We start from the raw sequence: 14,060 nt of genomic DNA, 5'->3' as shown, positions 1-14,060 counted from the left end.
TTTGTACGGACCGGCATTGTTCTCCTTTTGTTTTGTACATTCCTTTTTTGTGCGGCAAAGAAAAACAAGAAGGTATTGGAACCGGAGAATGAACGTTTTGCGGTGCTGCAAATGCTTGCGTTTGATGCGGTACTTGGATTGTTTTGCCACGAGTTCCCGGCATGCAATGCGCGAAAGTCACGTGATCGCTAAACAAGGGGGGGGGTGCATCCGGCCTCCTCGGCTGTAATTGGTCCAGCCCAGAGTCGATCATGACCAATTGGCCAATCCAACGCCTTTCATTATATATACCCTTCCTAAAGAAAAAAAAAATCCATCGGCCCACCGGGCAAATGCCCGGTACGCCCGATGGCCAGTCCAGCTATGATCACATGGAAGGGATTATTCCTGTTTATCTTCATCATCTGAATCTCAACAGAATTAAAAGAAGAGGTCTTCACCAGATGACAGAAAAAGGAGTTTCTAGCAATAACAACCAGCCCACCTCCACATCCTGAAATCAATGGTGTGGTCAGACAAATACAGACAAATCTGCAGGGCCCAGTTCATTGAAATGAGGAAATTCCATATTTCGCTGCCAAGTTTCCGATAGGAATAAAAAATCCAGGTTATTCCAGGTTATTCCTAATAAAACAAAGGACAAATGCCTTGTTTGAGATTAAACGACAATTTAATAGGGTCATCTTAATCAGCGAGGCTGAAACATCTGTGGTTAGATCCTGAGAGGCTTGGCGCAGGTTTGCCCTGCACGATCCCCGGGACTTCTTACCTTTTATCGTAAGCCGCGGTACAGTAAGACGGTCCTTATGAAACTCGTGCGGAGAAGCCGTGCATTCAGCTGGAAGTCCGTTTTAGCTAAAACATCCAATGTTGGGAGCCTCGAGCAGGATGCTAAATCAGCGGTATTCCTATATTTCCATAATCTCACTTGGATGCCCGCTCTCCTTCCTCGCTTCCTCCGGCAACTTTTTGTCGAGGAATGGCAGCTCCGGTTTCTGCCTGACACAAGCAACCATGGGAGGTTATGGGCATCAGCTTATCACCCAAGTGGTGGAGGGAAGCCTCCAAAGTGTTTCTCATTTTTATCCGTCAACTCCATTGCTGATTTGATCCGAAATAAGGTATTTCGATCATAAACGTAGGTAGCTGTAATCTCATCCACAAACAGCAGCAGAATAGGTAATACAACACAAAACAAGAATAGAGACCCTGACAGCGGTATTGCCGATCTGAAGGTGACTGGCTTGGCTCTGAAGTATATTCAGTCTGTTACGTAAGGCCCAAAATGGCCTCCGTACAAGAAAGTAGTAGCTCTAATATTGACCAGTAACGAACCACCACACGCACACTGTAATGGGTTACACAAGATTTATTTGTTCTTTCTCCGGGAAAAACTACTGGCTGAAGACACAACTCTGGCCAGGAATACAAGGCCCAAAGCCACCGCGGTCAGGACAGGGGAAAGGTGGTCAAAGGAGCCATCCACCTTTTCAGGCCTGACTTCATCAAGGCTGGGTCTCCACATCACATCCTGGGAGCTGGAACTTCCCCAAAACTGGTCCAGTTTCCTTGTCAGGGGCACAGAGAGTCTCCAGTCCAGTGTTTGTTTTCCTGCCTCCCAGCACATCCACTCACATCCCAATAAGAATGAGTCCTCCCTCCAACATCCTCAGATTATTTTAAAAGCAAAACCAGGCCAGGTTAAAAATCTTTTCCGTTAAAATGTGCACACTTCATTCTGGATCTTCGAGGCTTCCCTGCTACACCAGTGTCCTACTAAAAAAAAAAAACAACGACAACACCTACTTCCTGTTTCCTCTCCCCTTTATAGAGAAGGGCTCCAATCCTCCCCAATCAGCTGCTCCCTGTATTCAACTCCAAATAGCTGGCAGCTGGACTAGAGTAGAATCTCCACTCCCACATGGGTGTGGCCCACACCTCACATCAAACACAAAGAAACACCAAAGCATGCAATTAATACAAAACAAAATCTAAAGTAATGCCAACCCAAAAGCTTAGTGGGGGATTCTCTCCATCCTTTTCCACCATGCTATACTCTGTAACAAGTCTTTTTAGTGTATTTTATAGCTTTTCCAGAAAGAAAGAAAGAAATCTGTCGCCACGACTCTTTGACCTTACATTTTTAAAAGTAAATGTGTAAAATTACAGAAAACCATAATTTGACCGCTTTGGTGTAGCATGAATAGCCATGGTTGAGGTTTTATCAGTAGGAAAAGCTGTAAAACCTATGAACATACAATTAAAAATCCGAAATTTCTGTTCTCTTTCACATTTTACGAAGCCATACAATTAGTCAGATTGTAACCTTTGCTGGTCCAATTCTGGTCCCCAGGCCTTTTGTTTGATATAGTGGTTAAAATTGGTATTACATGAGAATACAGCTCGGCCCTAGTTGGACTTCAGCTCATATCACTTGAACACAATACACAGATGTTTTGGGAAGAAAGTCACAGCTGTTGTGTCTAACAGCTTTTATTAGTTTTGAATGATTTCAAATATGCGCGTGAACATTGTAGTATATCCTGAAATAAAATAATTAATCTTTAAATAATTATGGTATGGCGCTAAAAGCCTACAAGAGCCTTCAGCTCCATATTTGCTGAAATGATAGTAGTAATAATGTCTTGTGTCTCCCTCTGTCATTAGGGTATCCCAGGAACTGTGGGAATGCGTGGGCCAACAGGTTTCACAGGACCGAGGGTAAGATCATCCTCCTGACATCTATCTCACCTTGTCCTTTTTCATATAGGAACTGGACGAAAGATGTTGTTGTACGTACATGAGTCGGTAAATTGTGTTAAAAGTGAGGGACTCAGCTATGAAAAGGGCAAGCGAAAGATTTTTGACTAGAATATTTTTGACATTTAGGTGAGTACAGAAATGTTCTGTTAAAGCTGTTAAAATCTTTTGATTGGAAGTAACTTTACAGCTTCAATTATCAGAAACAATCACAATAAAATTATTTTTCTTTTTTCTGCACCAGGGGGAGCCAGGTTTACGAGGATTACCCGGTCCTGTTGGGAAGCCTGGACCTCCAGTAAGTGTCTGCAGTTTATTTTTACTTTTTTATTTCCTAACCTTTAACCTCTGGGAGCTATTTGGGGTATATGAGGGGTAGACTGAGTATTGTAAAGCAGATTAGATTAAAGCAGAAGAGATGGTGGGGTCACACCAAGAAGGGGCTGGTAAATAAAATAGACCGATGAAATGTGCAGCTGGTCTACAGGGACTGCCAGTATATGGAGGCAAACAAGTCAGAGTGATTGATTTTACTGAGAGCTCTGGAGGAAAATCTAATGGCGAAGTAAGTGATGTGGCAGGCTCAGCTGAAAGAGGACAAATAAATTGTTCCAATCACTGTCTTCGCGTCTGGCCACAACTGTACACATCAAATGCCAGCTTAATTCTTCAGATAGGTACTCCACTGATCTTCCCTGTTTATTGTTTTTTTCTGTAATGGTACAAAATAATTACCTCAACTTGACTCATGTGTTTTTTTTTTTCAGTTTTGGTTAAGTTGTGGGAGAAAAAACAAAATCTGTGCTGTTCTTGCCAAAGTTTGTTTACCCTATAAATCACTGTCAGTCTTTTTGTTGGTAGATTTAGGAATAAGAAGGTCCCTTGTGCATGGAAAGAGTTAGTTTTAAGTAGTGAAAGTGAGACTGTTTTTTGAAGCTGCCAGCACTCTATGCAGTGTCATTGGAGCCACTTTTTACTTACACAGATGGCTGCCCAACACTGCAGTGAAATCAATGTGTCATAGAAATAAGGCAGTTTGAGCTCAGTTTGAAAGCTAAATAATGTCTTAAACTCGTCATTGTTCCACATCACTGAAGGCATTTAAAGCTGCACTCATCATGGTAGAGAAAAACCCAGGTTAAGGTTCCAAAGATTATCAGGCATACAAATGTTAGTGTTTTATTCTCACTGAGAATAACAAAATACAAGTAAACAAACCAAGGGGATGTGTCAGACAGAAGATATTGTGTTTTTAGATAAGTTAAAAAAAGTTAACTTAAATTTTTAAACATGTGCTTTTAGGTCAATTACAGGTCATAAAATCATTAAAGATACTTAAAGAACTTAATATCTTTTAAGTGTGTTTAGTTTGTATTGGTGTTACACTAGCTTAGCTATGGTTAAAGATTCAGGACAGGTTGAAACTGAGTAACCTAAAACACATCTTTACAGCCAGAGATCACTAAAATTACAGTTTAAAAAAAAATCTTCATCTGCAGATAACAATTCATCTTTACAAATCAAGTAATAGAACTAGTACAATGTCAGTAAATCATAAGATTTTACAGCTTGTGTGAACTTTCTACAATTTTGGAGGAGTGCCCACATAAAAATGAATAAATAAATAAGATAAAATAACAATAATTAAATATAAATACATAAATAAGATCACACTGTTGATCACCTAAGACATCAGCAATATCCAGTTTTGTAGGTTTAACATATTTTACCCACTTATCCCATAGCTGATCAACCACAGAAAGCAACCAATGTGATGTGAGTGTTTTTTAAACATGCAGATATAAGGAGCATGATCTAACTCTGTTTCATTTTTTTAGGGTTTGCAAGGTCCTCCTGGAGAGAAGGGACCCCGGGGACCACAGGTGAGACAAATCCTCACAAGGTGGTTTATCTTATAATTTGGTTGTAAGTGTTAAGTTTCTGGTGTCTCTGTGAAATATCACTTTGAGAAACCATCACATTAAACATCATAATTTATAATAATAATAAACTGAAAATAAAAAAGGACACAAGATGAATAAGTATTTCTGCAAATGCAATTAAACCCTGATTTAAAAATCAGCCCAACAGTCAGAAATATCCTTCTTTTGTTTTCTTGCATTTGATGATGATAATTATGATGATGGTAAATGGCCTGTATTTGTATAGCGCTTTACTTAGTCCCTAAGGATCCCAAAGCGCTTTACACTACAATCAGTCATCCACCCATTCATTCACACACTGGTGATGGCAAGCTACATTGTAGCCACAGCTGATCTGGGGCGCACTGACAGAGGCGAGGCTGCTGGACACTGGCGCCACCGGGCCCTCTGACCACCACCAGTAGGCAAACATGACGTCTTTTAACTTCATAAGGCAAAGGCCTATTAACTTTTCATTAGTGATTATGATTATGACTACAGCTAGTTTGGTAGTTTGTCTTTGCCAGCATAAAATGGATTTGCTCAAATTGGACTGACCAATAGTCAGAGTTATAGGAAAGTCCAAGGAAGATTAAGATCTAAGTAGGAGAATTATAGATTTACACAAGTTAGGATGCTGTCTTGGAACCATTTTTAAACAGCTGCAGATTCCAAGCTCATTCATTCAAACAATTGTACACAGGTACAAGACATTTGGATTTGTCGCCATTTTGCTAAGGTCCAGAAGAAAAACCATATATCACCCTCAGATATAAAGAAAATTGTTTATGATTTTCAAGAAAACCCAGGAACAACCAACTGGAAAGTGCTGAAACACCAGCATCACTGTACACAGCCAGAGTTTTATTTTACTGAGATGGTGCTGACCAAGAAACAAGCCGCTGCTCCAAAATGAACTCATTCATGCTCAGCTTAAATTGAGCAGCTGCCACCATGGAAAATCCATTTGCCTTCTGGAGAAAAGTTTCATGGTCAGAGAAACAAAGATTGAGCTATTAGGCTCAATGACAAGAGGGAAGGTGAGGGTTTCAAAGCTAAGTGCTTTGTATCAACTGTCAAGTATGGTGATGATAGTATCATGCTGAAACTTGGACACAGTTAGCTGTTCCAACAGAAGAATGATCCAAAATTCATATCAAAACTCAGTTTGGAAAGCAGAATAACATTAAGCTTCTGGAATAGCTTTCCCAACGCCCCAACCTCAACCCTATTGAAAATTTATGAACAATGCTAAAAGAGGCATCCATGTCAGGAGACCAACCAATTTAAATGAACTCTACCAATTCTGCCAAGAAGAGTTGTCAAATATCCAGCCAGAGTTATACCAGAAACTGTTTTTTTGGGGGGTTTTTTCCCTTTTTTACCAGAAACTTGTTGATGGCTATCCAAAGGTTGAGGTACAAGTTACTAAGGAACATTTTACCAAGTACTGGAGGTGTACATGCTTTTGTTGTACAATGTGTTCACCTTGTTGGTGAACTATCGCCAGTCACTTTAACCATCGTCAATCCCTGACACCATCATCCATTGGCTCAACCCCTGCTGAGCAGAAGGACAACTTTGTCAGAGAAATAAAATGTTAAAAAATACCAAACGGCATCACAGGCTTACAGGCAATTTAGTTTAGTTTAGCAACAGCATTGTGATTCATCAAACAATACGTTGTATGCCTAAATTAGAATAAACTGAAAGCTAAAAAGAAGAAAAACATTCCAAAGAGCCTCACAGAATTGCAGTAAATATTTAAAGGCAATTCAGCATGAGCACTAGCATCATTAATCATTAAAATAGCCTGCTGCTAAATTGGGATGATCAGTGTGATAAGCTGAACAAAGCATGCCCAACAAGATTCAATTTACAGATATTTTGCTAATAGCATATTTACCAGAGCAAACGAAAAAACTGTCAGAGAGATAAAGTGAGGAAATATATTAAATAAGGTCGCAAACTGACAGTTTTAAAGGCAATTTAACATTATGCTAAAATTCTTTTCAGAGCCATCACAGCATGACTTTCAATTCTGTGTTTCAACAAGTTGAACTGTTGTTGTTTCTAACAGGGTCGTCTAGGAGATGACGGCCTCAATGGGATACAGGGTCCACAAGTAAGTTTGAGTTAAATAAAGAAGATTGCACTCTGCATTTTCATTTGGGCAGATTGTGTTTGCCCAATCTCACTCACTGCTTTTTCCTTTATTTAACGTGGCATGTTTAGATTAGGTGTTGAAGAATATGTAGTTCTGCATGCTGTTGAAGGTCTGCCTAGAAAACAAAACCAGTCTGCAGTACTTACTATTCAATTCTATGTTTTTGCTGATTGTCCCGTCAGACTTGTTGATGAAGCTATTTTTGGTCAGGCTTGCTGTGACTCCCACAATAAGACAAAATAAAACTAATCATTTAAAGATCATCTAAAGCTCCACTGAATGAGATGCAGCTGTTGTAAGCTGTTACTGCAGGGAGGGAGCTGTCTTTCCATAAAACTGAGTATGCTGTATTTACATCACATAAATGGGTTTTAATTGATTCATTGTTGCTGATTTCCCTGCAACCCGTTCTTGTATTATATTACTCACAATCCATGAAACAATCATCACAAAATGAGTAAGTTACCAGTCATTTCATCATCGACGTGCTCCAGCGGTGCATAAAAACAGAAGAAGTGTTCATTTGCAATCGTTTGCATTTGTTAGACATGTATATAGGCAAACGGGCAAATATATTGGTTTAAAATCTCTTTAAATTAAAATTGATTGTATGTTATTGATGAATTGTACACATTAAAGAGAAAAAATGTGTTGTGATTAAATCACAGGATGTGCTTCAGGAAGTGTTTACTCCAAATTAATGAAAAAAATAATCAGTGAGCAAAATAGTGATTGTTTTTATATTAGACTTTAAAAAAATAACCTAATTGAAAAAGTTTCAATTTGTATTCTTTTTTCTGTCATTTTTAAGGGTCCTCCAGGTCTACCAGGTCCTGATGGGGCAATTGGAAAACCAGGACCAATGGGAAGCAAAGGGCCTCCAGGACCTCAGGGACCACAGGGGCAGGCAGGAATCCCAGTGAGTGGGTACCTACCATCGACTGCTGTTACCTCATGTTGCATGGAGAGATAAATGTCCATGTTATTTGTTTTTCAATACATGTAAAATCTACTGAATCATCACAAGAGTGCATAAAAGCTGACGTGCATGTCTGTTGGATCTGATCAGGGTCCGCAGGGTGCTGATGGATTATCAGGGGAACCGGGGAAAAGAGGACCTAAGGTAAATTACAGTAAACTTCAACAATTATGTAATGTAAATGTTTTATAATGACAATCTCTTATTTCTGCCTTCATTAATGTTCAAACACTGAAACTTCCAGGGTTTACCTGGATCACCTGGAGAAGCAGGCCCCATGGGACGACAAGGACAGCAGGTTGGTGGATTTTGTTGTGAAGCAATTAAAACTTCTTAGATCTGATTTCTTCACTTACCTCTCCTAACTGCTGGGCCTCTGAAGCCAGCTGATCAATACTTAAGGCACTTTTATCTAATCTTATGAACTTTTTCCTTATTCTGTATATTAGATTTAAAGAAAGTGTGTAGGAATTATTGACACCTGGTAGTAAGATTTGAGCTCAATTTTCTTTGCCTGTGACTGTGTTGAGTCACCATAATATCCATTGATGAGATAACTTGAGACAGATATTCTGTTTTGTTAAAAAGAAAATGTATTTTTGATTAGCAGAGAGATTTTCAGTCCAGAAAAGGTTACAATGTTTTGTGCGGTCACCAGCAACGATTTTGTTTTTGCTTTGTGCTTGTAATAAGTACAGTAAAATTAGCGTTCTCAAATTTCTCTTGCAACGTCACAACTTTAAGCTGCCGTTGTTTTGTTGGTCCATTTTGTTGGAATAACTTGGCAGTGCACCATGGCAAGCTCCATGAAAGAGAACTAGCTTTTATATTATATATTATTATATAAAATGTACACTGATTAATTAAACACTAAGTCACATTCATGGTTCATGCTTGAGTAGCCATAATGACAGAGCCTACAATACAACCCTTATTGTAATTGTTCCATACTTTGAACATAAACTATGGTGTGATTAAGGCCCTGTTTAATGTTCATAAAGAAAATATTATTTTTAATTGGCTTTTTTAATTGCTCCCTTTTTTTTTGCCACCAATTAGTTTTTTCTATTAGAATTTAAAGTTTTGCTGTTCTATAAAGCAGTTTTCACATTTTTCATCAGGGTCCTCCTGGCCACACAGGAATCGAGGGCCCACTTGGAAGGAAAGGAGACCAGGTCAGTGGTAACAGGACCAAAGTTGTATACCCGAAATTATAAACCTTGGACTCCATTATTGAGGAAACACTTGAAATAAAATGTCTTTATTCTCATAACAATGTCAGAGTCAGACTTGAAAAACACTTCTGTCCAATCAGAATTGTAAGTTACAGTGGTCCCTCGCTTTAACGTGGTTCACGTTTCGCAGCCTCGCTGTGTGTGTGTGCAGTTTTCAATGTTTTTTTTTTCTTTACAGCGCATTGTGTTCTGCGTCCTGATTGGCTGTAGACCATTGTCAATCAATTTCGTGCCTTGTCCCCTGTACAGTACAGAATGCGTTCAGCTTGTCAAATTTACATAAATCTTCGATTGGTAGCAGTGTGACTCTGAAGTGCTGCACTGTATGTTTGTTTTCTCCCCGACAAACACAAAAATGTCGATGAAACGCCATCACCTGCGGGTGCCTTTTTTTTCCATTCTATAATACTGCACTTATTTTTCTATGAAGGTTTGAACTTTGAGAGTGTTTAAGCAAGAGAGAAAAGTGTGAAAATGTTCATGTCTGTCTGAGAAAAGTGTATAAAGTGTGTAGTGAGGAGTTTTACAGCCTTAAAACATCTGTAATAATTGTAAAAAATTAAGTTGGCTACTTCGCAGATTTCACCTATTGCGTGTTATTTTTGGAACGTAACTCCCACCATAAACGAGGGACCACTGTGCCTTGTATTAATCAGTGGCACAGATGAACATTTTCTTTAATTCTTTTATTGCAACAGAAATTAAATTCACAATAAATGTGACACCTCTGTAGCTGCAGCAATACTCAGCGCCTGTTCATTAAATGCTCCATGCTGAGCAACTTTAAGAAAATGGAACAGTCTGGTCTGGGTACAGGAACCTTAAATGTGGAAGTCATTAAACTACTTTTTCTTTTGGACCTCATGAAGCCAAGGAGACTTTGTTTAGTGATTTAGAACAGTCTGCAAGGGTACAAACGTTTGATAACTAACAACTTTTTAGCCTCCAAAAGCCTGATATCTGACTTTCCTACACTTTCCTGTTTGACAGGGGGATTTAGGACCTTGTGGGAGACCTGGTTCTAAAGGGCCACCAGGAGAGAGGGGACCTCAGGGGGGAAAAGGCCTACAAGGACCATCTGGACCAGTCGGTAAAGAGGTAAGTACAATTATCTTTTGTTTACTTAAATTATTTCAGGTGTTGAAACACATGTCCAGCTGCTGTCTCTTAAATAACAGAGTTGTTGTACCGGTGGTGATTCTTTTTTTCCAGAACCCCGTTTCCTTTATAGAATTCTACAAGCATCCTGTCCAGAGTGTATTGTTGTGCAACAGATGTGCTTTTAATTATTGGTAGAATTAAATTACTCTCAGCTGAAAATCTGAAGGTATTTGAGGTCCTTTGTTTTGTTTTGTTTTTAAAGTATAAAATTGGTTTGAAAAGCATTAAACCCCCATTTGTGGTACATAAAATGTGGAATTCCATTTTCCTGATACTGTGGTAATGACAGTACCTATTTCACATTTTTAAGGTTTTGAAGTCTTGATTTTATGAAAGAGCAGAGAGAGACCGTGTGGCTTGTAGTTTTTGTAATCATGTCAACAATGACATCTTTTTAAATCTACATTAACCCTGAAAGCACCACAAACAAAACAGGATGTGGCAAGATAAGTATCTTTTAATAATCTTTTTGTTGTCTGCAATACAACAGCGTTATTGTTTTTTAACAAAGTGAAGCCTGATATCTAGTTCAGCCAGCTCGAACTGTTTCCCACTCAAACCTCACTCTCCTTCCAGTTTGATGGTCTATTTAAGCAGAGAAAAATCTCCTATCTTCATGTTTTAACCCTTCCACCAACCCGGCTGTTGGGCTCGGGGGATATTTCCCTATACCTCCTCATGTCCTCATAACTATTTGCGAGAAGTCGTGCTTGAAAGCTGTAGGCCAAACTAACCGTATAATCTTCTCAAACATGAGTTTTCTGACAGATCTGATTCTTTATTACATGTAAAACATTGCCTTATGAAGAAGGAAAATATGTTGGTTTTACCTCACTGTAGGCTTCCTTGATGACTGAACCATTAAGTAACTTCTGTTCCCTCATCTTCTTCAGGGGGATGTTGGACTTCCCGGTGAAGTTGGAGATCCTGGGCCCAAGGGGGAGAAGGTAAGCTTCAGTTTAGTTAAAAATACAATATATTGAACAAGCAGGCGAGTTCTCTCTGGGTGATGTTTGCACTACCGGTCATGTTGTTGTTAATGTGTGCAGGGTGAGCTGGGACCTCTTGGTTTGTCTGGTCGAGAGGGTCCCTGGGGACCCCTCGGAGAAAATGGTGACAGAGGTCCAAAGGGGGAGAAGGGCCACTTGGGACTGATGGTGAGAATATGTGTACTCAACAGTTCGGTGGAAGTTGGATGTTACATTTTAGTAACACTACCCACATTTCCTTCAAGCTTGTTCAATTTCAAAACACCAACAGTGAGATTTATTAGAGCAATTTTTAAGAGCACTGAAATGCAAAAGGGTGATACAAAGGATAGATTATCTAAGATCTATCACTGTAAATTAAACAAAGAACTTCATTCAGATTTATTAAAATCATTGGAAACTGATGTCTTCCTCTTGAACAGGGTGAACCAGGACTGATGGGTGAACTAGGCCCTGTGGGCCTGCCTGGGTTACTGGTGAGTTGAATACCAGAATGTAGAGTATTGATGCTTTTGATATGCTGCTTAGAGTGCTTTTTGAATTAACCTGTATTGAATAGTTTATAGCTGTGACTGATATTTAATGACACACAGTTGGCTTTTTCCCTCACAACTCTGCAGATTGCAAACTGATGTTAATGTGCAGCTTTATTGTGCTGTGATTCTTTTCTCATTTCAGGGAATGATAGGTCCTCCAGGACGTCCAGGTCCCGATGGACCTCAGGGAGAGAAGGTAACAAAACGGTTTCTCATAAGAGTCACAGTGCTGTTAAGATTTATATAGTACATAATTCCAAATAAGAATTTTAAGCGTGCCCTCTAAGAATGTTTTTTCACGACGTTTCAGCAAACTTTTGAAGTGCTTTTCATTATGCACAATGAAGTCAAGCCTAAAAGGAGGCTCAGACTCAGAAAGACACTTCAATTGGTTTATTTTTACTGTGATGCGGGGTTAATGGACGAGTCGTAATAAAGAAGATGGTCTGCACTGGCAGGCAGGAGTTAGGCAATAGCTGTAGGCAGACTCGTTTCATCAGTCAGGGATAATCTGAGGCTCAAACCCAATAGTCTAGCAGCTTGATGAACGCCGTTATCACTTTGGTAGGAAAAGCCAGCTTAGATGCATAGCTGCTCAGTAGAGTTACTGAAGGGCAGGTGTGAATGATCAGTAGTCTGCTGGAGGGAATGAGGCCTCGTACCTGGACACACAAACATGGAAAGAGACTAAGGACAACAAGGGGAAAGAGACCTGGCACTAGAGGAACATATATACATGCTGCATCAATGAGTCAGTCACAATTTACACAATATGTTCTTTCTGAATTTACAGCTCATGTTCTTTTCAGCCCAAACAGGGCAGGGTAGGTTTACTCACAACATGCTATCTATACACTGCCTCAGTACATTTCACCCCAAAATTCAGTTTATTTGAGTAATGTTGAGTTTTGGAATGGTTAAGCGTGCCAAGGGGTGGGCTTGTGCGCTGTTCATGTGGACACTCCCACAGCACACATCTAGTGCCTGAGTACAGACGTTGAAGATTTTTTCAACATCAGCTGCCTCTGAGCAGCACAACTGAAAATTGCTGTTAAATAATAAATACATCTATAGGGCCACCCCTGTTTTTCCACAAGTAACCTTAAAGTCAGTAGAATCCTCAGCTTTAATGTGCTTTGGCTCTTCCTTTTTTTTTTTTTAGGCTGACAGTCATAGTTTAATGAATGAATGATAATTTCTGCTTCGTACATGGTTGGCTGAGAGGACCTTTTCCTTACAAGGAAAAAACTGACCTGTTTTTTTTAATCAACATATTCTTTATTTACAGTACAGAGGCCTTTACTATGAGGATTTTAGCTGATGAGCATCAGTAATAAATATAGATTCTTAAATGCAACTTTAGTCCTTATTTTTTTTCCTACATCTCTTTTATAAGTCTCCTTCATCAGGCTGCGGACACCATTTAACCTTTTATAGGGCACTATAATATTTAGTTCCTTCTATGACCACCCTACGAAGGATTTATGTTTAAATCAATCCAGTTTAATCCAAATAAATGATTTGCTGCAAAATTCATCTCGTCTTTTTTTTTTTTTTTTTTTTTTACAACAGTGGTGGCTTTTACTGCTATACCGTTTATGTTTTTGCCTACTGGTGGTGGTCAGAGGGCCCGGTGGCGCCAGTGTCCGGCACATACTGACTGAATGTAGTGCAAAGCGCTTTGGGGTCCTTAGGGACTAAGTAAAGCACTATACAAATGCAGGCCATTTACCATTCTTTATAGATTTTTAATAATCACCATTTGATGAGTAGGTGACACTCATAGGGATCATTTTCTATGGAAGAACAGTCACATGATCTCTGAAAGTCCTGTTTAGATTGGTCGTATGCTGCCAACACCACCCCTTTCATGTGAACTGGGGAAACCCCGAGTTAAATTAGCACATTGATAACCAGCTAAATGTGATCCTGTATCCTGATCAGTGAAGTGAATCCAGATAACAGAAAGCTACCCTGGGTATGCTGAACGTATTTCTGGTATAGGGCCCAGAACCTGCAGAGCTCTGTTTAAAGAAATACTTAAGCAGTGATTTGAAAAGGTCTTCATCCATGTCTCTCTAGGGCGAGCATGGGCCCGTAGGAATTACTGGACCGCCGGGTTCAGCAGGCCCTCAGGTAAACTTTTTATTCCTTTTAATATTTTTTTTAACTTAGTGTGTAGAACATATATATATGTAAAATTAAATTTACTTTCTCTTTCTCATGTTTCTAGGGGATAATGGGGTCACGTGGTGTCAGAGGAGATCCTGGGAGGCTCGGACCACCTGTAAGTGCCTGCTAGTATCAGAAA

The 14,060-nt window shown here is 39.4% G+C and overlaps 1 protein-coding gene across 3 annotated transcripts in view; it reads left to right on the top strand.

Annotated features, from left to right (window-relative positions):
- The window catches only part of LOC309711352 (uncharacterized protein), a 113,141-nt gene that overhangs the window by 81,297 nt on the left and 17,784 nt on the right, over positions 1-14,060 (top strand). For all 3 annotated transcript variants that reach the window (XM_082541619.1, XM_082541618.1, XM_082541620.1), the window contains 15 exons: positions 2,668-2,721; positions 3,005-3,058; positions 4,599-4,643; positions 6,763-6,807; positions 7,661-7,768; positions 7,919-7,972; positions 8,073-8,126; positions 8,950-9,003; positions 10,054-10,161; positions 11,118-11,171; positions 11,274-11,381; positions 11,636-11,689; positions 11,892-11,945; positions 13,832-13,885; positions 13,983-14,036. In XM_082541619.1, the coding sequence (XP_082397745.1) occupies positions 2,668-2,721; positions 3,005-3,058; positions 4,599-4,643; positions 6,763-6,807; positions 7,661-7,768; positions 7,919-7,972; positions 8,073-8,126; positions 8,950-9,003; positions 10,054-10,161; positions 11,118-11,171; positions 11,274-11,381; positions 11,636-11,689; positions 11,892-11,945; positions 13,832-13,885; positions 13,983-14,036 (954 nt within the window). The remainder of the gene's footprint in view (positions 1-2,667; positions 2,722-3,004; positions 3,059-4,598; positions 4,644-6,762; positions 6,808-7,660; positions 7,769-7,918; positions 7,973-8,072; positions 8,127-8,949; positions 9,004-10,053; positions 10,162-11,117; positions 11,172-11,273; positions 11,382-11,635; positions 11,690-11,891; positions 11,946-13,831; positions 13,886-13,982; positions 14,037-14,060) is intronic.

This window comes from Aulonocara stuartgranti (assembly GCF_965226115.1).
Source record: "Aulonocara stuartgranti genome assembly, chromosome: 7".
Classification (NCBI taxonomy): domain Eukaryota; kingdom Metazoa; phylum Chordata; class Actinopteri; order Cichliformes; family Cichlidae; genus Aulonocara; species Aulonocara stuartgranti.
This window is presented reverse-complemented; position numbering and strand designations above follow the sequence as displayed.